Source organism: Scyliorhinus torazame, chromosome 1 (assembly GCF_047496885.1).
Source record: "Scyliorhinus torazame isolate Kashiwa2021f chromosome 1, sScyTor2.1, whole genome shotgun sequence".
In the NCBI taxonomy this organism is placed as follows: Eukaryota; Metazoa; Chordata; class Chondrichthyes; order Carcharhiniformes; family Scyliorhinidae; genus Scyliorhinus; species Scyliorhinus torazame.
In genome coordinates this window covers 422,282,931-422,308,411 of record NC_092707.1, presented here as the reverse complement: position 1 = coordinate 422,308,411, position 25,481 = coordinate 422,282,931, and the positions used below count along the sequence as shown (strand labels likewise).

Sequence of the window (25,481 nt, the reverse complement as noted above, 5' to 3'; positions counted from 1 at the left end):
GGCGCCAAGGTTCCAGGTGTGATCCCGGCTCTGGGTCACTGTCCGTGTGGAGTTTGCACATTCTCCCCGTGTCTGCGAGGGTCTCACCCCCACAACCCAAAGGTGCTCAGGGTAGGTGGATTGGCCACGCTAAATTGCCCCTTAAATGGGAAATAATAACAATTAAAAATAATTAATCGTCCATGGATGACAGGAACGTTTTAAAAAGTTAATTTCACGGGCTTTGTGGGCGTCGCTTGCTTTGTCAGTATTTATTGCCCATCCCTGTTGTGCTACGCTGCTTCGGATAACACGGGCTGCTACTTGACGCAGTCTTAACTAAAGGATGCTCCAGTCTCTGAAATGAGTTCAACGCGTTTATTGAACTATTAACACAGTTCTCAAATGAGTTCGACTCTCTGCTAATCTAACTGTAGTAACTCAGTCTAACTGTAGCAGCTTGCTCTAAGCCACGTGCTGGGGTGTGACGCTGCGGATCAACCCTGTCCAACTCTCTGTCTGTGGAAAGAGGCAGGGTGTGAGTGCCTCATCCCTTTCATAGTGTTTATGTCATGTCCCCTTGTGGTGATGCCACCTCTGAGTGTCCTGACTGCCCATTGGTTGTGTCCTATTCTGTATGTTCATTGGTTGCATGTTTGTAAATCATGACAATCCCTGAGGGCATTTAAGAGCCAACCACATTGCTGTGGGTCTGGAGTCACATGTAGGCCAGACCGGGTAAGGACGGCAGATTTCCTCCCCTGAAGGACATTAGTGAACCAGATGGGTTTTTACGACAATCGACAATGGTTTCATGGTCATCGCTAGACTTTTAATTCCAGATTGCTAAATTGCTCCTCAGTGTCCAAAGATTTTAGGTGGGATTATGGGGTTAGGCCGGGTACATGGGCTTGGGTGGGCTGTTCCTTCGGAAGGGCGGTGCACACTCGATCAGCTGAATGGACTCTTTCTGAACATTTTGGATTCTATGCATTCTGTGGTCACTCGCATCAATTGTCACCTTAGATTCTTGGCATAATTTGGTGCCACCAACATTGTTGCAGTGGCTGACACAGTTTTCAGATTGTCAAATGTCTCCTGACTTCTCCCCATTCCCAGCAACCCCTCCTCCCCATTCCCAGCGCCCCCTCCTCCCCATTCCCAGTGCCCCCTCCTCCCCATTCCCAGCACCCCCTCCTCCCCATTCCCAGCCCCCTCCTCCCCATTCCCAGCCCCCCTCCTCCCCGTTCCCAGCGCCCCCTCCTCCCCATTCCCAGCGCCCCCTCCTCCCCTTCCCGGCGCCCCCTCCTCCCCATTAACGGCGCCCCCTCCTCCCCATTCCCAGCACCCCCTCCTCCCCATTCCCAGCAGCCCCTCCTCCCCATTCCCAGCGCCCCCTCCTCCCCATTCCCAGCGCCCCCTCCTCCCCATTCCCAGCGCCCCCTCCTCCCCATTCCCAGCGCCCCCTCCTCCCCATTCCCAGCGCCCCCTCCTCCCCCATTCCCAGCGCCCCCTCCTCCCCATTCCCAGCGCCCACTCCTCCCCATTCCCAGCAGCCCCTCCTCCCCATTCCCAGCGCCCCCATCTCCCCATTCCCAGCGCCTCCTCTTCCCATTCCCAGCGCCCCCTCCTCCCCATTCCCAGCGCCCGCTCCTCCCCATTCCCAGCGCCCTCTCCTCCCCATTCCCAGCACCCCCTCCTCCCCATTCCCAGGGCCCCCTGCTCCCCGTTCCCAGGGCCCCCTCCTCCCCATTCCCAGGGCCCCCTGCTCCCGATTCCCAGGGCCCCCTCCTCCCCATTCCCAGCACCCCCTCCTCCCCATTCCCAGCGCCCCCTCCTCCCCATTCCCAGCACCCCCTCCTCCCATTCCCAGCACCCCCTCCTCCCCATTCCCAGCCCCCTCCTCCCCGTTCCCAGCGCCCCCTCCTCCCCATTCCCAGCACCCCCTCCTCCCCTTCCCGGCGCCCCCCTCCTCCCCTTCCCAGCGCCCCCCTCCTCCCATTCCCAGCACCCCCTCCTCCCCATTCCCAGCAGCCCCTCCTCCCCATTCCCAGCCCCCCTCCTCCCCATTCCCAGCGCCCCTCCTCCCCATTCCCAGCGCCCCCTCCTCCCCATTCCCAGCGCCCCCTCCTCCCCATTCCCACGCCCCCTCCTCCCCATTCCCAGCGCCCCCTCCTCCCCATTCCCAGCGCCCCCTCCTCCCCATTCCCAGCGCCCCCTCCTCCCCATTCCCAGCACCCTCCTCCCCATTCCCAGCACTCCCTTCCCCCCATTCCCAGCCCCCTCCTCCCCATTCCCAGCACCCCCTCCTCCCCATTCCCAGCACCCCCTCCTCCCCATTCCCAGCGCCCCCTCCTCCCCATTCCCAGCGCCCCCTCCTCCCCATTCCCAGCGCCCCCTCCTCCCCATTCCCAGCACCCACTCCTCCCCATTCCCAGCCCCCTCCTCCCCATTCCCAGGGCCCCCTGCTCCCCATTCCCAGGGCCCCCTCCTCCCCATTCCCAGGGCCCTCTCCTCCCCATTCCCAGCTCCCCCTCCTCCCCATTCCCAGCTCCCCCTTCTCCCCATTCCCAGCGCCCCCTCCTCCCCATTCCCAGCACCCACTCCTCCCCATTCCCAGCGCCCCTCCTCCCCATTCCCAGGGCCCCCTGCTCCCCATTCCCAGGGCCCCCTCCTCCCCATTCCCAGTGCCCCCTCCTCCCCCTTCCCAGGGCCCCCTCCTCCCCATTCCCAGCACCCCCTCCTCCCCATTCCCAGCTCCCCCTTCTCCCCATTCCCAGCCCCCTCCTCCCCATTCCCAGCGCCCCCTCCTCCCCATTCCCAGCGCCCCCTCCTCCCATTCCCAGCACCCCATCCTCCCCATTCCCAGCACCCCCTCCTCCCCATTCCCAGCTCCCCTCCTCCCCATTCCCAGCGCCCCCTCCTCCCCATTCCCAGCGCCCCCTCCTCCCCATTCCCAGCGCCCCCTCCTCCCATTCCCAGCACCTCCTCCTCCCCATTCCCAGCACCCCCTCCTCCCCATTCCCAGCTCCCCCTCCTCCCCATTCCCAGCGCCCCCTCCTCCCCATTCCGAGGGCCCCCTCCTCCCCATTCCCAGGGCCCCCTCCTCCCCATTCCCAGGGCCCCCTCCTCCCCATTCCCAGGGCCCCCTCCTCCCCATTCCCAGGGCCCCCTCCTCCCCGTTCCCAGCTCCCCCTCCTCCCCATTCCCAGCGCCCCCTCCTCCCCATTCCCAGGGCCCCCTCCTCCCCATTCCCAGCGCCCCCTCCTCCCCATTCCCAGCGCCCCCTCCTCCCCATTCCCAGCGCCCCCTCCTCTCCATTTCCAGCGCCCCCTCCTCCCCATTCCCAGCGCCCCCTCCTCTCCATTCCCAGCTCCCCCTCCTCCCCATTCCCAGGGCCCCCTCCTCCCCATTCCCAGTGCCCTCTGTGATGAGATACGGGGTTAGCCCCCAACACCTCTCACACAACCGAATATGAGAGTGGACAGATCAGGCCGGTGACTGATTGGCTGGGTAGCTGGACAGAAGCAGCACAGCTGGACACTGGCCCAATAGCCACAACCCTCCGGCCAATGATGGCACAGAGGTCGCCGAGGTCGGTGTGCGGTGTAAACACCCTGCCACTGGGAGCAGTTTGAAGGGTTCTTACCCTGAAAGGTTAAGGTTATGAAAGGTTTGGGGGTCCCTCTGCCGGGCAGCCGCTCCATACTCACATTGATATAACAATCCTGTGGAGGGATTGACCAGGGTTGGCATGGATTGAACATTCGGCAGGTGCCTGCAATAAACAAACAGAAAGACGACAATCAGCACAACCTGAGAACTGTTCATCTGTATTATTCAGGCAACTCACTCCCAAACCTCCCCGGATACCTGGATACACAGGCAGAGAGCTGGTACAGGCAGAGAGGCTGGTACAGGCAGAGAGCTGGCACAGACAGAGAACTGGTACAGGCAGAGAGGCTGGTACAGGTAGAGAGCTGGTACAGACCGAGAGCTGGTACAGGCAGAGAGGCTGGTACAGGCAGAGAGCTGATACAGGGAGAGGCTGATACAAGCAGACATCTGGTAATGCCAGAGACTGGTACAGGCAGAGAGCTGGTACAGGCAGCGAGCTGGTACAGACAGAGGCTGGTACAGCCAGAGAGCCTGGTACAGGCAGAGGGCTGGTACAGGCAGAGAGCTGTTACAGGCAGAGGGCTGGTACAGGCAGAGAGCTGGTACAGGCAGAGAGCTGGTACAGACAGTGGGCTGGTACAGGCAGAGAGCTGGTACAGGCAGTGGGCTGGTACAGGCAGAGAGCTGGTACAGGCAGTGGGTGGTACAGGCAGGGAGCTGGTACAGGCAGAGAGGCTGGTACAGACAGAGAGCTGTTACAGGCAGAGACTGGTACAGACAGAGAGCTGTTACAGACAGGGAGCTGGTACAGACAGAGAGCTGTTACAGGCAGAGACTGGTACAGGCAGAGGGCTGGCAGAGGCAGAGAGCTGGTATAGTCAGAGAGCTGGCACAGGCAGAGGGCTGATACAGGCAGAGAGCTGGCACAGGCAGTGAGCTGGTGCAGGCAGCGAGCTGGTACAGGCAGAGGGCTGGTACAGGCAGAGAGATGGTACAGGCAGAGGGCTGGTACAAGCAGTGAGCTGGTACAGGCAGTGAGCTGGTACAGGCAGCGAGCTGGTACAGGCAGAGGGCTGGTACAGACAGAGAGCTGGTACAGGCAGAGACTGGTACAGGCAGAGGGCTGGTACAGGCAGAGAGCTGGCACAGGCAGTGAGCTGGTACAGGCAGAGGGCTGGTACAGGCAGAGAGCTGGCACAGGCAGTGAGCTGGTACAGGCAGCGAGCTGGTACAGGCAGAGAGGCTGGTACAGACAGAGACTGGTACAGGCAGCGAGCTGGTACAGACAGAGAGCTGGTACAGGCAGAGGGCTGGTACAGGCAGAGGGCTGGTACAGACAGAGAGCTGGTACAGGCAGAGACTGGTACAGGCAGAGAGCTGGTACAGGCAGAGACTGGTACAGGCAGCGAGCTGGTACAGACAGAGAGCTGGTACAGGCAGAGGGCTGGTACAGGCAGAGGGCTGGTACAGACAGAGAGCTGGTACAGACAGAGGGCTGGTACAGGCATAGGGCTGGTACAGGCAGAGGGCTGGTACAGGCAGAGGGCTGGTACAGGCAGAGACTGGTACAGACAGAGGGCTGGTACAGGCAGAGACTGGTACAGGCAGAGAGCTGGTACAGGCAGAGACTGGTACAGGCAGCGAGCTGGTACAGACAGAGAGCTGGTACAGGCAGAGGGCTGGTACAGGCAGAGGGCTGGTACAGACAGAGAGCTGGTACAGACAGAGGGCTGGTACAGGCAGAGGGCTGGTACAGGCAGAGCGCTGGTACAGACAGAGAGCTGGTACAGACAGAGGGCTGGTACAGGCAGAGGGCTGGTACAGGCAGAGGGCTGGTACAGGCAGAGGGCTGGTACAGGCAGAGACTGGTACAGGCAGAGGGCTGGTACAGGCAGAGACTGGTACAGGCAGAGAAATGAATGAGACATGTTCACAGTACGTTCAGGATAGACGCAGTAACAGCCTGTAACATTCCCTGGGCCTGGCACACTGCACAATGTGGTGCACACAATAACACCTTTGTTACTATTTAGCCGGTGAACTGTCCACAGTGAGTCATTAACACCCAAACTATTCCGAGCGGCAGGGACTGATCCAGCTCCTTGCCGGGATTACTGGGAAGAGGTTCCAGTGGTTAGCAGTGCTGGGATAGAATCCAATCTTTGGGAGAAATGGAACAGAATTTAATATTTGAAAGGAATGAAGCGGATTCTGGGTAGAGGGGCAGGATGAAATTGCTTTCTTTGACAATCCTGACTCCAGGGTCTGATTGGGACGAGAGATCCTGGAACCACGGAGAACTGACGTTAATCCTGCAATTGGGCAGTTTGGTCATACAGATGCACAAAAGCCCAAGGATTTATCTTTGCAGTTGATGTAGTTTACACGAATTTCAGCAAAGCCTTTGACGAGGTCCCACATGGGAGACTTGTCAGGGAGACAAATTCACATGGGATACAGGGGAACTTGATGCGGTGGATTGAAATCTGGCTGAGCTGTGGGAGACAGAGGGTGATGACAGACGGCTGCGTTAGTGACTGGAAGTCAGTGTCCAGTGGGGTACCACCGGGATCTGTGCTGGGTCTCCTATTATTCGTCATTTATATAAATGACTGAGATGACTATGTGGGGGGTGGGATCAGTAAGTTTGCGGATGACACAAAGATTGCCCGGGGGGTTAACAGTGAGGCTGAGGGTCTTGGGGTACAGGAACCATGGCACAGTGGTTAGCACTGCTGCCTCACAGCTCCAGGGTCCCGGGTTCAATTCCGGCTTGGGTCACTGTCTGTGCGGAGTCTGCACGTCCTCCCCGTGTCTGCGTGGGTTTCCTCCGGGTGCTCCGGTTTCCTCCCACAGTCCAAACATGTGCAGGTTAGGTGGATTGGCCACGATAAATTGCCCTTAGTGCCCAAAATTGCCCTTAGTGTTGGGCGGGGTTACTGGGTTTTGGGGATAGGGTGGGGGTGTGGGTTTGGGTAGGGTACTCTTTCCAAGAGCCGGTGCAGACTCGATGGGCCGAATGGCCTCCTTCTGCACTGTAAATTCTGTGATGATTCTGTGATGGCCTCCTAATGCCATGTAGCGATCCCATGATTCTATCAGTGCTGGCCCAGGATCCATGGAAAGAGGGCGATATATCTGGGAAGGGGGTCTTTAGTGTCTGGGAGTCTCAACAAACAATTCTCCTTTTCCCTTCAACTTGTGATTTTCCCTTCAACTTGTGAACTCTGGAATCTGTGCAGAATGAGGAAAGACTCCCTTCCTGCTCGCACCAGCAGTTATCCACGGATTGACACCAGCATTTCTGCAGCTATACAGCCCCACATGCTCAGAGTGCATGACGTCAATTCGCATTTCGAATCTTCGCTTCAGGAGCCCGCCGAGGGCCTGAAATCAACTCTTACTGACAATAATTAGCAGAGATGAAAGTTAGCTTCCTGGGTCAATGGAACCACTCTTCAACAAACGGTTAGTTTTAATTTATGATAAAATCAGTTGTAGCAAAAATAATGGGAACAAACATAATTTCCAAACAATACGGGAAGTGTTTCATTGATTCATTTTCCCCTTTTCCTTAGTTTATTTAGGGTTAGTTAGTTTCATGATGCCTTTGGCAATTTGTTAAGGCGTCTGACCACATTTGTCCCCCTCATTTGGATAACCTTTTCCGACCTCTGCGTCATTGCCTGACTCCGCCCCTGTACATGTGTTCATCTTCATTCACTGTTTCTCTTGCCCCAAACCTGCATTGTCCCAATTACCCCTGATTCGCCTCATGTCTTTTACCCTTTCAAAACTTTACTTCACCCAAAACCATTGCAAATTTCCTCAAGTCCCTTTCACCTCGCCCCCTTCGTCGAGTTTCACCGGGCCTGTCATCGCCTCTCACCTTCGTTAACGATGCCAGAGACACAGCCTGAATCATTAGAATGAGCTAGAATTCCAATTACAAATGAAACAATTAGACCAGCAGGAAACCGAAAAGGAGGGAGTGGCTATGGCGAAGGAAAAAGGAAAGAGACAGGGCTTTCCAGAAGGAAATGGGGAATCTTCGTGTAGAGGTGGAAAGATTGGCAGAGGAAGAAAGGGATAAGGAAATAGAGAGAGAGAATTTGAACTCTGGAAACTGGAACATTCACGGAAAATGTTGCAATTAAAGGCAGAAGCTGAGGGAGGTCTCGAGGAAGGAGAAACCCCTACTAGTCAAATGCCGAGTAGGGATATGTTTAAAGATATTCAAGCACTGCCAAGGTTTGATGAGAAAGATGTGGAAGCATTTTTTAACTTATTTGAGGAAGTGGCTCATCAATTGAATTGGCCAAAGACCATGTGGATATTATTGGTTCAAACACAGTTGGTAGTTAGGGCGAGTGAAGTTTTTGCATCACTATCAGAGGCAGGATCTGGGGATTATAAAGAACAAGAACAAAGAATAAAGAAATGTACAGCACAGGAACAGGCCCTTCGGCCCTCCAAGCCCGTGCCGACCATGCTGCCCGACTAAACTACAATCTTCTACACTTCCTGGGTCCGTATCCCTCTATTCCCATCCTATTCATGTATTTGTCAAGATGCCCCTTAAACGTCATTATCGTCCCTGCTTCCACCACCTCCTCCGGCAGCGAGTTCCAGGCACCCACTACCCTCTGTGTAAAACACTTGCCTCGTACATCTACTCTAAACCTTGCCCCTCGCACCTTAAACCTAGTAATTGACCCTTCTACCCAGGGGAAAAGTCTCTGGCTTTCCACTCTGTCTATGCCCCTCATAATTTTGTAGACCTCTATCAAAATTACGATGAGGTGAGAAAAAGATATTAATTGCAGATGAACTAGTACCAAAAGCTGACAGACAGGACGTTAGAAATCGAAGGGAAAAGCAGGTCAGACTTTGAAACAAACAAAATAATTTTGACGGGTGGATAAGTCCATTAATAATAGACCAAACATATAACGCTCTCAGGGGATCATTATTTTGGAAGAATTTGAAGATTCACTTCCCGCAGTAGTGAGAACTCATGTGGCAGACCAAAGCTGTATCAAACCTTGGTTTGTTTGTTTAGTGTCACGTGTACCGAGGTAAAGTGAAAAGTATTTTTCTGCGAGCAGATCATTAAGTACATGAAAAGAAAATACATAATAGGGCAACACAACATATACAATGTAACTACATAAGCACTGGCATCGGATGAAGCATACAGGGTGTAGTGTTAATGAGGTCAGTCCATAAGAGGGTCATTTAGGAGTCTGGTGACAGTGGGGAAGAAGCTGTTTTTGAGTCTGTTCGTGCGTGTTCTCAGACTTCTGTATCTCCTGCCCGATGGAAGAAGTTGGAAGAGTGAGTAAGCCGGGTGGGAGGGTTCTTTGATTATGCTGCCCGCTTTCCCCAGGCAGCGGGAGGTGTAGATGGAGTCAACGGATGGGAGGCAGGTTTGTGTGATGGACTGGGCGGTGTTCACGACTCTCTGAAGTTTCTTGCGGTCCTGGGTCGAGCAGTTGCCATACCAGGCTGTGATGCAGCCCGATAGGATGCTTTCTATGGTGCATCTGTAAAAGTTGGTAAGAGTTAATGTGGACATGCCGAATTTCCTTAGTTTCCTGAGGAAGTATAGGCGCTGTTGTGCTTTCTTGGTGGTAGCGTTGACGTGGGTGGAGCAGGACAGATTTTTGGAGATGTGTACCCAGAGGAATTTGAAGCTGCTAACCATCTCCACCTCGGCCCCGTTGATGCTGACAGGGGTGTGTACAGTACTTTGCTTCCTGAAGTCAATGACCAGTTCTTTAATTTTGCTGACATTGAGGGAGAGATTGTTGTCGCTGCACCACTCCACTAGGATCTCTATCTCCCTCCTGTATTCTGACTCATCATTATTTGAGATCCGGCCCACTATGGTTGTATCGTCAGCAAACTTGTAGATGGAGTTGGAACCAAGTTTTGCCACGCAGTCGTGTGTGTACAGGGAGTAGAGTAGGGGGCTAAGTGCACAGCCTTGCGGGGCCCCGGTTTTGAGGACTTTTGTGGAGGAGGTGTTGTTGTTTATCCTTACTGATTGTGGTCTGTGGGTCAGAAAGTCGAGGATCCAGTTGCAGAGGGAGGAGCCAAGTCCTAGGTTTTGGAGCTTTGATGTGAGCTTGGCTGGGATTCTGATGTTGAAGGCGGAGCTGTAGTCAATAAATAGGAGTCTGATGTAGGATGTCAACAGCATTTATGGCTAAAACCATGTTGAGGGCCTATAGTCAGGATTATCCAGAGGATTGGGATAAAGGAATTCCATTCCCGTACCAGCCTCCCCGAACAGGCGCCGGAGTGTGGCGACTAGGGGCTTTTCACAGTAACTTCATTGAAGCCTACTTGTGACAATAAGCGATTTTCATTCATTTCATTTCATTCATTTGTATCATTTGTAATTAAGGGTGCACCTAATGAATCAACTAAACTCAGTCCATTTGAATTAATTTTTGATCATGAGGTAAGAGAACCACTGAAATTGATCAAAGAGAAATTGCTGAGTGTTCGGAGACTACGTTGTTGGACTGTGTGTCACTCATTTTTTTAAAGTTAAAAAAAAAATTACAATTAAGGGGCAATTTAGCGCGGCCAATCCACCGACCCTGCACATCTTTGGGTTGTGGGGGCGAGACCCACGCAGACACAGGGAGAATGTGCAAACTCCACACAGGCAGTGACCCAGGGCCGGGATCGAACCGGGTCCTCAGTGCCGTGAGGCAGCAGTGCTAATCACTGAGCCACCGTGCCACCCTCACTGTGTGAAACTTTAGGGAGAGATTAACTGGGGCTGGTGAGTTGGCTAGAAAACAATTTAAATTGTCACAACATGTGATGAAAAAAAGAGATGGGTAGGAAATCAGAAATTCGTAGTTTTGTTAGTGGAGAGAGGTCTTTGTATTGTTACCAATGGTAGGTGGTTAAAAGCAAGATTTAGTGGGCCTTATGCAATGGGAAAGAAATTGGGTGAGATGAATTATTTGGTAAGAACTCCAAATAGAAGTAAAATTCACAGAGTGTGTAATGTTCATCTGGTCACAAGGTATTTTCATTGATAAGCAAGGAGGAGGTGTTAGTCGTTGTCACTCAGGAAGAAGGGACCATTCTGAATTGGACATTCCTCAAATTACATTGGGCAATGAGGAAGTGGTAAGTAATTGGGATTAATTACTGAGTTACCTTCCAGAGGACAATCAAAGCTACCGGAAAAAATTATTACAGTCACATAGAGCTGTATGTGGTGATAAATTGGGAAGTACAAAAGTAATTGGACATGATGTGGATGTTGGAAATGCTATTCCCATTAAACAACATCCACACAGACTCAATCCACTGTAATTGACACAGGTACAAAGGGAGTTTGAAAGCATGCTTAAGAATGATATCAGCAAAGTGAGTTGCAGCGATTTGAGCTCACCTATTGTGATGGTACCAAAACCGGATGGAACACGTTTGCGTGTGGACTATAGAAAAGTCAACGCAGATACAAAGCCAGATTCGTATCCTATTACTCGTTTGGAAGACTGTGTTGAGAAGGTGGGACAAGCAAATTTTATTACCAAACTTGACTCACTTAAAGGATATCGGCAAGTACCATTATCAGACAGGGTGAAGGAAGCTTTGACTGTTGTGATGCTGAATGGTGTGTATCAGTTTAAAGTTCTGCCATTTGGAATGAAGAATGTGCTGGCAACATTCCAAAGATTAACCAGCAAGCTCATTCCTGGAGTAAACAACTGTGCCGTTGGCCATAGACGACCTGGTGGCGTTCAGTCAAACGAGGAAGGAGAATTTGGAATATTTGAAGGATTGTTCGATAGACTCTAGGAGGCTGGATTGGTGGTAAACTTGGCTAATAGTGACTTTGCGAAAGTCACATTCCTAGGCCATAGAGTTGGACAAAGTGAAATGGCCCCACGGAATGTGAAAACAATAACTGTTGGGGAGCTTCCAATAACATCAGCGAGGAGAGGCGTTCCGAGATTTCTGCGCAGGAGTGGATTCTACCGGAAATTTGTGGTAAATTTCAGCAGTGTGGTTGCTCCATTGACTGAACCTCTGAAAATTTACACAAAATATCAGTGGGTGTCAGCAGTCAGGAGACATTTGACAATCTGAAAACTGTGTCAGCCACTGCAACAATGTTGGTGGCACCAAATTATGCCAAGAATCTAAGGTGACAATTGATGCGAGTGACCACAGAATGCATAGAATCCAAAATGTTCAGAAAGAGTCCATTCGGCTGATCGAGTGTGCACCGCCCTTCCGAAGGAACAGCCCACCCAAGCCCATGCACCCGGCCTATCCCCATAATCCCACCTAAAATCTTTGGACACTAAGGAGCAATTTAGCATGGCCAATCCACAATGATGTGGGTGTGGGCGCTGTCCTGTTGCAGGAAAACGCCGAAAGAATCGAAAGGCGTGTTGGTTATTTTTCTCGGAAACTAAATATTCATCCAAAGAAAGATTCGACCATCGAGAAGGAGACAGTGAGTTTAGTATTGGCTTCGCAACTTTTTGACATTTATGTTTGCAGCAATTCATCAGAGGCAATTGTATCGACACATCAGAATCCATTACCATTTCTGGAGAAGTTACAAGGTCGAAATGCAAGACTGTTTCAACGGAGTTTATTGCTACAACCATTTAACTTATGCAGTAGCTGCAAGAGAAAACCTGAATTCTGATTCTTTATCATGACTTTGAAATGTGAGAAGATGGGAACGTTTGAAGGTGGAAAAGTCTGAAATGGACTATACTCATGTTTAAATCTGCATGTTTAAATGTAATATGATTTGTATTTTATGACGTATTAGTTGAGAAAAGAGTTGAAAGGCTTTGGAAAAGGAAGCCATTTGTTTCTGTTGCTGGGTTATTTTTTTAAATGGGGAGGTGTGTTGGATGTTGGAATTTCAGATGCACCGTGTTATAGGTATTTGGTGCAGTAAGGCATAACAGCCTGGGTTATGGGCAGCACAGTAGGACATGTGGCTAGCACTGTGGCTTCACAGCGCCAGGGTCCCAGGTTCGATTCCCCGCTGGGCCACTGACTGTGCGGAGTCTGCACGTTCTCCCCATGTCTGTGTGGGTTGCCTCTGGATGCTCCGGTTTCCTCCCGCAGTCCAAAGACATGCAGGTTCGGTGGATTGGCCACGATAAATTGCCCCTAGTGTCCAAAAAAAAAAAGGTTACGAGGGGTTATTGGGTCGCTGCGGACTTGATGGGCCGAATGGCCTCATTCTGCTCTGAATGTTCTATGTATCTTAGTGTGTTTGACTGCTGCAGTAGTCTTTAAAAAAAATCCTGGGTAGCAAGACAGCTAGACCTTTTGGGAGCCAGAGGTGCAATTAATGCATCATAAAAGTTTGGGCTACGGGACTTTTATTTAGATTAAGATGGAGTAGATAATTAGCGCTATTGTGTTCAGTTTAGTCAGATGATGTAGTTAATGGAAGGAGCCAGGGGTTGAAGTAGTCAGGTGTTGGTGTTTTCAGAGTTAGTCTGTGGCTGGAAGGGGAGTTGAGAAGGTTTCTGAAGAAATACAGCCTGAGATTCTGCATTGTTCTGACAGGGGGTCAGGTCTCTTCCATTAAAACAGTCGCAGAGATCTCACTTTCTCAAAGTGGAGTCTCCAAGACATCTCTGTATTCTGGAGTCCGCTGACTGTATTTAAAAGTGAATCGTGACCTGAGATGGGTGTTGTGTGAGTGGGAATAAAGATAGCAGTTAAGTGTTATGGTGTCACTAAGAGGTCATTGTAAATTTATTTTCTGGTGCGATACATAGAAACTAGAAGCAGGAGGAGGCCATTCGGCCCTTCGAGCCTGTTCCCCCATTCACTATGATCATGGCTGATCATCAGGTTCAATACCCAGATCCCACCTTCCCCCCCATATCCCTCGATCCCTTTAGCCCCAAGAGGCAAAATCTAATTCCTTCTTGAAATTACACAACGTTTTGGCCTCAACATCTTTCAGTGGGAGTGAATTCCACAGATTCACCGCACTCTGGGTGAAGACATTTCTCCTCACCTCAGTCCTAAAAGGTTTACCCCTTATCCTCAAACTATGGCCCCTAGTTCTGGACTCCCCCACCATCGGGAACATTCTTTCCGAATCTACCCTGTCTAATCCTGTTAGAATTTTATAAGTTTCTATGAGATTCCCTCTCACTTTTCTAAACTCCAATGAATATAATCCTAACCCACTTAGTCTCTCCTCATAGGACAGTCCCGCCATCCCAGGATTCAGTCTGGTAAACCTTCGCTGCTCTCCCTCCATAACATCCTTCCTCAGATAAGGAGATGAAAACTGCACACAATTAACAGTCATGTTAAAGATATTTTAATAGTGCGTTTGTGATAACATTTGTTTTAATTTACCATATGCCTATTGTGCAATCACTCCTGGAGTGAGCTATCCTTCCCTCACAGACTTACAAAACGAAAATAAAACCTTGGGGGTTCAGTCCATTATCCTGGGAATTATTGGGATCTGATCCTGGATTAATGAATCAACAGAAATAGTGATTATCACCAGCTGGTCAATGGACAAACCAAACTCCAGATTTGTTAAACGTTAAATTCTGGGATTTCTTTCCTGTTGTAGGGATTGAGCTCCATAATTTGATCTATTTTTACAGATCTCACACTCACGTGTTCACTTTCTCACACTGAAACCTCACTCTCTGACACACACGTTCACTCTCTCACAATCACACCTCACTCTCTCACACATTCACTCTCACACTCACACAGTCACTCTCTCACACTCACACACATTCACTCTCTCACACACACAGACACTCTCTCCCACTCACACACAGTCACCCTCACACACATTCACCCTCTCACACTCACACACAGTCACTCTCTTGCAATCACACATGTTTATTCTCTCACACTCACACAGTCAACCTCTCCCACTCACACACATTCACTCTCTCACACTCACACACATTCGCTCTCTCACACTCACACAAAGTCACTCTCTCGCACGCACACACATTCACTCTCTCACACTCACACGCAGTCACCCTCGCACACTGACACACAGTCACCCTCTCACACTCATACACAGTCACTCTCTCACACTCACACACATCACCCTCTCACACTCACACACTGTCACTCTCTCACACTCACACTCTCACACTCACACCCAGTCACTCTCTCCCACTCACACACATTCACCCTCACAGACCCACACACAATCACTCTCTCACACTCACACACAGTCACTCTCTCGCACTCACACACATTCACTCTCTCACACTCACACACAGTCACCCTCTCACACTGACACACAGTCATCCTCTGACACTCACACACAGTCACTCTCTCACTCTCACACACATTCACCCTCTCACACTCACACACTGTCGCTCTCTCACACTCACTCTCTCGCACTCACACACAGTCATTCTCTCGCACTCACAAACATTCACTCTCACACTCAAACACAGTCACCCTCACACACTGACACAGTCACCCTCTTGCACTCACACACAGTCACTCTCTCCCGCTCATACACAGTCACCCTCTCACACGCACACACATTCACTCTCTCACACGCACACACATTCACTCTCTCACACACACATTCACTGTCGCACACTCACACACATTCACCCTCTCGCGCTCACACACATTCACTCTCACACTCACACACAGTCACTCTCTCCCAACCACACACAGTCACACTCGCGCACTCACACACAGTCACTCCCTCGCACTCACACACAGTCACACACTCGCACTCACACACAGTCACTCTCTCGCACTCACACACAGTCACTCTCTCACACTCACACAGTCACTGTCTCACACTCACACACATTCACTCTCTCGCACTCACACATTCACTCTCGCGCACTCACACACATTCACTCTCACACACACACATTCACTGTGTCGCACTCTCACACAGTCACTCTCCCACTTTCTCACACAGTCACTCTCCCACACTCACACATATTCACTCTCTCACACACAGAGTCACTCTCTCACACTCACACAGTCACTCTCTCGCACTCACACACATTCACTCTCTCACACTCACACACATTCACCCTCTCGCACTCACACACATTCACTCTCTCACACACACACATTCACTCTCTCGCACTCACACACATTCACTCTCTCGCACTCACACACATTCACTCTATCACACGCACACACAGTCACTCGCTCAAACTCACACACTTTCACTCTCTCGCACTCACACACAGTCACTCTCTCCCACTCACACACAGTCACTCTCTCACACCAACACACATTCACTCTCTGACACTCACACACACTTACTCTCTCGCACTCACACATGTTCATTCTCTCACACTCACACAGAGTCACCCTCTCACACTCACACACATTCACTCTCTCACACTCAGACACAGTCACTCTCTCGCACTCACACATTCACTCTCGCGCACTCACACACATTCACTCTCACACACACACATTCACTGTGTCGCACTCTCACACAGTCACTCTCCCACTTTCTCACACAGTCACTCTCCCACACTCACACATATTCACTCTCTCACACACAGAGTCACTCTCTCACACTCACAGTCACTCTCTCGCACTCACACACATTCACTCTCTCACACTCACACACATTCACCCTCTCGCACTCACACACATTCACTCTCTCACACACACACATTCACTCTCTCGCACTCACACACATTCACTCTCTCGCACTCACACACATTCACTCTCTCACACGCACACACAGTCACTCTCTCAAACTCACACACTTTCACTCTCTCGCACTCACACACAGTCACTCTCTCCCACTCACACACAGTCACTCTCTCACACCAACACACATTCACTCTCTGACACTCACACACACTTACTCTCTCGCACTCACACATGTTCATTCTCTCACACTCACACAGAGTCACCCTCTCACACTCACACACATCCACTCTCTCACACTCACACACAGTCACTCACCCACACTCACACACAGTCATTCTCTCACACTCACACATGTTCATTCTCTCACACTCACACACAGTCATACTCTCACACTCACACAGTCACTCTCTCGCACTCAAACATGTTCATTGTCTCACACTCACACAACTTCACACTCACAGTCACCCTCTCACACTCACACACAGTCACTCTCTCGCACTCACACACAGTCACCCTCTCAGACTCACACACAGTCACCCTACCACACTCACACACATTCACTCTCTCACACTAACGCAGTCACTCTCTCACACTCACACACATTCACTCTCTCACACTCACACAGTCACCCTATCACACTCACACACAGTCACTCTCTCACTCTCACACACATTCATCCTCTCACACTCACACACTGTCACTCTCTCACACTCACTCTCTCACACTCACACACAGTCATTCTCTCGCACTCACAAACATTCACTCTCACACTCAAACACAGTCACCCTCACACACTGACACAGTCACCCTCTTGCACTCACACACAGTCACTCTCTCCCGCTCATACACAGTCACCCTCTCACACGCTCACACATTCACTCTCTCACACTCACACACATTCACTCTCTCGCACTCACACATTCACTCTCTCGCACTCACACATTCACTCTCTCACACTCACACACATTCACTCTCTCACACTCACACAGTCACTCTCCCACACTCACACACATTCACTCTCTCACACACAGAGTCACTCTCTCAGACTCACACAGTCACCCTCTCACACTCAGACACATTCACTATCTCGCATTCACACACAGTCACTCTCTCGCACTCACACACATTCACTCTCTCACACTCACACACATTCTCCCGCTCGCACTCACACACATTCACTCTCTCACACACACACATTCACTCTCTCGCACTCACACACATTCACTCTCTCGCACTCACTCACATTCACTCTCTCACACGCACACACAGTCACTCTCTCAAACTCACACAGTTTCACTCTCTCGCACTCACACGCATTCACTCTCTCCCACTCACACACAGTCACTCTCTCACACCAACACACATTCACTCTCTGACACTCACACACACTTACTCTCTCGCACTCACACATGTTCATGCTCTCACACTCACACAGTCACCCTCTCACACTCACACACATTCACTCTCTCACACTAACACAGTCACTCTGTCACACTCACTCACATTCACTCTCTCACACTCACACAGTCACCCTATCACACTCACACACAGTCACTCTCTCACACTCACACACATTCACTTTCTCACAGTCACACTGTCACCCTTTCACACTCATACACAGTCACTCTCTCCCACACTACACACAGTCACTCTCTCACACTCATGCACATTCATCCTCTCAAACTCACACATGTTTATTCTCTCACACTGACACAGTCACTCTCTCACACTCACAGTCACCCTCTCACACTCACACACAGTCACACACTCGCACTCACACACAGTCACTCTCTCGCACTCACACACAGTCACTCTCTCACACTCACACAGTCACTGTCTCACACTCACACACATTCACTCTCTCGCACTCACACATTCACTCTCGCGCACTCACACACATTCACTCTCACACACACACATTCACTGTGTCGCACTCTCACACAGTCACTCTCCCACTTTCTCACACAGTCACTCTCCCACACTCACACATATTCACTCTCTCACACACAGAGTCACTCTCTCACACTCACACAGTCACTCTCTCGCACTCACACACATTCACTCTCTCACACTCACACACATTCACCCTCTCGCACTCACACACATTCACTCTCTCACACACACACATTCACCCTCTCGCACTCACACACATTCACTCTCTCGCACTCACACACATTCACTCTCTCACACGCACACACAGTCACTCTCTCAAACTCACACACTTTCACTCTCTCGCACTCACACACAGTCACTCTCTCCCACTCACACACAGTCACTCTCTCACACCAACACACATTCACTCTCTGACACTCACTCACACTTACTCTCTCGCACTCACACATGTTCATTCTCTCACACTCACACAGAGTCACCCTCTCACACTCACACACATCCACTCTCTCACACTCACACACAGTCACTCTCTCGCACTCACACATTCACTCTTGCGCACTCACACACATTCACTCTCACACACACACATTCACTGTGTCGCACTCTCACACAGTCACTCTCCCACTTTCTCACACAGTCACTCTCCCACACTCACACATATTCACTCTCTCACACACAGAGTCACTCTCTCACACTCACACAGTCACTCTCTCGCACCCACACACATTCACTCTCTCACACTCACACACATTCACCCTCTCGCACTCACACACATTCACTCTCTCACACACACACATTCACTCTCTCGCACTCACACACATTCACTCTCTCGCACTCACACACATTCACTCTCTCACACGCACACACAGTCACTCTCTCAAACTCACACACTTTCACTCTCTCGCACTCACACACAGTCACTCTCTCCCACTCACACACAGTCACTCTCTCACACCAACACACATTCACTCTCTGACACTCACACACACTTACTCTCTCGCACTCACACATGTTCATTCTCTCACACTCACACAGAGTCACCCTCTCACACTCACACACATCCACTCTCTCACACTCACACACAGTCACTCACCCACACTCACACACAGTCATTCTCTCACACTCACACATGTTCATTCTCTCACACTCACACACAGTCATACTCTCACACTCACACACAGTCACTCTCTCGCACTCAAACATGTTCATTGTCTCACACTCACACACATTCACACTCACAGTCACCCTCTCACACTCAAACACAGTCACTCTCTCGCACTCACACACAGTCACCCTCTCAGACTCACACACAGTCACCCTGCCACACTCACACACATTCACTCTCTCACACTAACACAGTCACTCTCTCACACTCACACACATTCACTCTCTCACACTCACACAGTCACCCTATCACACTCACACACAGTCACCCTCACACACAGTCACCCTCTCGCACTCACACACAGTCACCCTCTCCCAATCACACACAGTCACCCTCTCAGACTCGCACACAGTCACCCTACCACACTCACACACAGTAATTCTCTCCCACTCAAACAGCCCCTCTCTCACACTCGCACACAGTCACTCTCTCACACTCACACACATTCACTCTCTCCCACTCACACACACTGACTCTCTCGCACTCACACATGTTCATTCTCTCACACTCACACACAGTCACCTTCTCACACTCACACGCATTCACTCTCTCACACTCGCACAGTCACTCTCTCCCACTCACACAGTCACTCTCACACTCACACACATTCACCCTCACACTCACACACAGTCACACTCTCACACTCACACACAGTCATTCTCTCACACACACACACATTCACTCTCTCGCACTCACACACATTCACTCTCTCGCACTCACACACATTCACTCTCTCAAACTCACACACTTTCACTCTCTCGCACTCACACACAGTCACTCTCTCCCACTCACACACAGTCACTCTCTCACACCAACACACATTCACTCTCTGACACTCACACACACTTACTCTCTCGCACTCACACATGTTCATTCTCTCACACTCACACAGAGTCACCCTCTCACACTCACACACATCCACTCTCTCACACTCACACACAGTCACTCACCCACACTCACACACAGTCATTCTCTCACACTCACACATGTTCATTCTCTCACACTCACACACAGTCATACTCTCAGACTCACACACAGTCACTCTCTCGCACTCACACACATTCACTCTCTCACATTAACACAGTCACTCTCTCACACTCACACACATTTACTCTCTCACACTCACACACATTCACTCTCTCCCACTCAAACAGCCCCTCTCTCACACTCGCACACAGTCACTCTCTCACACTCATACACATTCACTCTCTCCCACTCACACACACTGACTCTCTCGCACTCACACATGTTCATTCTCTCACACTCACACACAGTCACCTTCTCACACTCACACGCATTCACTCTCTCACACTCGCACAGTCACTCTCTCCCACTCTCACACTCACACACATTCACCCTCACACTCACACACAGTCACACTCTCACACTCACAAACAGTCGCTCTCTCACAGTCACACACATTCACCCTCTCACACTCACACGCAGTCACTCTCTCACACTCACAAAGTCACCCTCTCACACTCACACACAGTCACTCTCTCGCAATCACACACAGTCACTCTCTCGCACTCACACATTCACTCTTGCGCACTCACACACATTCACTCTCACACACACACATTCACTGTGTCGCACTCTCACACAGTCACTCTCCCACTTTCTCACACAGTCACTCTCCCACACTCACACATATTCACTCTCTCACACACAGAGTCACTCTCTCACACTCACACAGTCACTCTCTCGCACTCACACACATTCACTCTCTCACACTCACACACATTCACCCTCTCGCACTCACACACATTCACTCTCTCACACACACACATTCACTCTCTCGCACTCACACACATTCACTCTCTCACACGCACACACAGTCACTCTCTCAAACTCACACACTTTCACTCTCTCGCACTCACACACAGTCACTCTCTCCCACTCACACACAGTCACTCTCTCACACCAACACACATTCACTCTCTGACACTCACACACACTTACTCTCTCGCACTCACACATGTTCATTCTCTCACACTCACACAGAGTCACCCTCTCACACTCACACACATCCACTCTCTCACACTCACACACAGTCACTCACCCACACTCACACACAGTCATTCTCTCACACTCACACATGTTCATTCTCTCACACTCACACACAGTCATACTCTCACACTCACACACAGTCACTCTCTCGCACTCAAACATGTTCATTGTCTCACACTCACACACATTCACACTCACAGTCACCCTCTCACACTCAAACACAGTCACTCTCTCGCACTCACACACAGTCACCCTCTCAGACTCACACACAGTCACCCTGCCACACTCACACACATTCACTCTCTCACACTAACACAGTCACTCTCTCACACTCACACACATTCACTCTCTCACACTCACACAGTCACCCTATCACACTCACACACAGTCACCCTCACACACAGTCACCCTCTCGCACTCACACACAGTCACCCTCTCCCAATCACACACAGTCACCCTCTCAGACTCGCACACAGTCACCCTACCACACTCACACACAGTAATTCTCTCCCACTCAAACAGCCCCTCTCTCACACTCGCACACAGTCACTCTCTCACACTCACACACATTCACTCTCTCCCACTCACACACACTGACTCTCTCGCACTCACACATGTTCATTCTCTCACACTCACACACAGTCACCTTCTCACACTCACACGCATTCACTCTCTCACACTCGCACAGTCACTCTCTCCCACTCACACAGTCACTCTCACACTCACACACATTCACCCTCACACTCACACACAGTCACACTCTCACACTCACACACAGTCATTCTCTCACACACACACACATTCACTCTCTCGCACTCACACACATTCACTCTCTCGCACTCACACACATTCACTCTCTCAAACTCACACACTTTCACTCTCTCGCACTCACACACAGTCACTCTCTCCCACTCACACACAGTCACTCTCTCACACCAACACACATTCACTCTCTGACACTCACACACACTTACTCTCTCGCACTCACACATGTTCATTCTCTCACACTCACACAGAGTCACCCTCTCACACTCACACACATCCACTCTCTCACACTCACACACAGTCACTCACCCACACTCACACACAGTCATTCTCTCACACTCACATGTTCATTCTCTCACACTCACACACAGTCATACTCTCAGACTCACACACAGTCACTCTCTCGCACTCACACACATTCACTCTCTCAAATTAACACAGTCACTCTCTCACACTCACACACATTTACTCTCTCACACTCACACACACTGACTCTCTCGCACTCACACATGTTCATTCTCTCACACTCACACACAGTCACCTTCTCACACTCACACGCATTCACTCTCTCACACTCGCACAGTCACTCTCTCCCACTCACACAGTCACTCTCACACTCACACACATTCACCCTCACACTCACACACAGTCACACTCTCACACTCACAAACAGTCGCTCTCTCAGTCACACACATTCACCCTCTCACACTCACACGCAGTCACTCTCTCACACTCACAAAGTCACCCTCTCACACTCACACACAGTCACTCTCTCGCAATCACACATGTTTATTCTCTCACACTCACACAGTCAACCTCTCCCACTCACACACATTCACTCTCTCACACTCACACACATTCACTCTCTCACACTCACACACATTCACTCTCTCACACTCACACAAAGTCACTCTCGCACGCACACATATTCACTCTCTCACACTCACACAGTCACCCTCGCACACTGACACACAGTCACCCTCTCACACTCACACACAGTCACTCTCTCACTCACACACACATTCACTCTCTTGCACTCACACACATTCACTCTCTCGCACTCACACACATTCACTCTCTCACACGCACACACAGTCACTCTCTCAAACTCACATACTTTCACTCTCTCGCACTCACACACAGTCACTCTCTCCCACTCACACACAGTCACTCTCTCACACCAACACACATTCACTCTCTGACACTCACACACACTTACTCTCTCGCACTCACACATGTTCATTCTCTCACACTCACACAGAGTCACCCTCTCACACTCACACACATCCACTCTCTCACACTCACACACAGTCACTCACCCACACTCACACACAGTCATTCTCTCACACTCACACATGTTCATTCTCTCACACTCACACACAGTCATACTCTCACACTCACACACAGTCACTCTCTCGCACTCAAACATGTTCATTGTCTCACACTCACACACATTCACACTCACAGTCACCCTCTCACACTCACACACAGTCACTCTCTCGCACTCACACACAGTCACCCTCTCAGACTCACACACAGTCACCCTACCACACTCACACACATTCACTCTCTCACACTAACACAGTCACTCTCTCACACTCACACACATTCACTCTCGCACACTCACACAGTCACCCTACCACACTCACACACATTCACTCTCTCACACTAACACAGTCACTCTCTCACACTCACACACATTCACTCTCTCACACTCACACAGTCACCCTATCACACTCACACGCAGTCACTCTCTCACACTCACACACAGTCACTCTCTCATACTCACACACATTCACTCTCTCACACTCACAGTCACCCTCTCGCACTCACACACAGTCACCCTCTCCCAATCACACACAGTCACCCTCTCAGTCTCGCACACAGTCACCCTACCACACTCACACACATTCACTCTCTCGCACTCAAACAGCCCCTCTCTCACACTCGCACACAGTCACTCTCTCACACTCACACACATTCACTCTCTCCCACTCACACACACTGATTCTCTCGCACTCACACATGTTCATTCTCTCACACTCACACACAGTCACCTTCTCACACTCACACGCATTCACTCTCTCACACTCGCACAGTCACTCTCTCCCACTCACACAGTCACTCTCACACTCACACACATTCACTCTCACACTCACACACAGTCACACTCTCACACTCACAAACAGTCGCTCACTCACAGTCACACACATTCACCCTCTCACACTCACACGCAGTCACTCTCTCACACTCACAAAGTCACCCTCTCACACTCACACAGTCACTCTCTCCCACTCACACACATTCACTCTCTCACACTCACACACATTCACTCTCTCACACTCACACACATTCACTCTTTCACACTCACACAAAGTCACTCTCGCACGCACACACACTCACCCTCTCACACTCACACCCAGTCACTCTCTCCCACTCACACACATTCACCCTCACAGACCCACACACAGTCACTCTCTCACACACAGTCACTCTCTCGCACTCACACACATTCACTCTCTCACACTCACACACAGTCACCCTCTCACACTGACACACAGTCATCCTCTCACACTCACACACAGTCACTCTCTCACTCTCACACACAGTCACTCTCTCCCGCTCACACACAGTCACCCTCTCACACGCACACACATTCACTCTCTCACACGCACACACATTCACTCTCTCAGACACATATTCACTGTCGCACACTCACACACATTCACCCTCTCGCGCTCACACACATTCACTCTCACACTCACACACAGTCACTCTCTCCCAAACACACACAGTCACTCCCTCGCACTCACACACAGTCACAATCTCGCACTCACACACAGTCACTCTCTCGCACTCACACACAGTCACTCTCTCACACTCACACAGTCACTGTCTCACACTCACACACATTCACTCTCTCGCACTCACACATTCACTCTCTCGCACTCACACATTCACTCTCTCACACTCACACACATTCACTCTCTCACACTCACACAGTCACTCTCCCACACTCACACACATTCACTCTCTCACACACAGAGTCACTCTCTCACACTCACACAGTCACTCTCTCACACTCAGACACATTCACTATCTCGCACTCACTCACATTCACTCTCTCACACGCACACACAGTCACTCTCTCAAACTCACACACTTTCACTCTCTCACACTCACACGCATTCACTCTCTCCCACTCACACACAGTCACTCTCTCACACCAACACACATTCACTCTCTGACACTCACACACACTTACTCTCTCGCACTCACACATGTTCATTCTCTCACACTCACACAGTGTCACCCTCTCACACTCACAGACATTCACTCTCTCACACTAACACAGTCACTCTGTCACACTCACTCACATTCACTCTCTCAC

General features: G+C 50.7%; 1 protein-coding gene across 1 annotated transcript in view; it reads right to left on the bottom strand.

Moving 5' to 3' along the window:
* Nucleotides 1–25,481, bottom strand: part of LOC140428753 (E3 ubiquitin/ISG15 ligase TRIM25-like) — a 481,100-nt gene that overhangs the window by 2,690 nt on the left and 452,929 nt on the right. Inside the window, exon 8 of the mRNA XM_072515463.1 lies at nt 3,693–3,757. Within this exon, the coding sequence (XP_072371564.1) occupies nt 3,693–3,757 (65 nt within the window). The remainder of the gene's footprint in view (nt 1–3,692; nt 3,758–25,481) is intronic.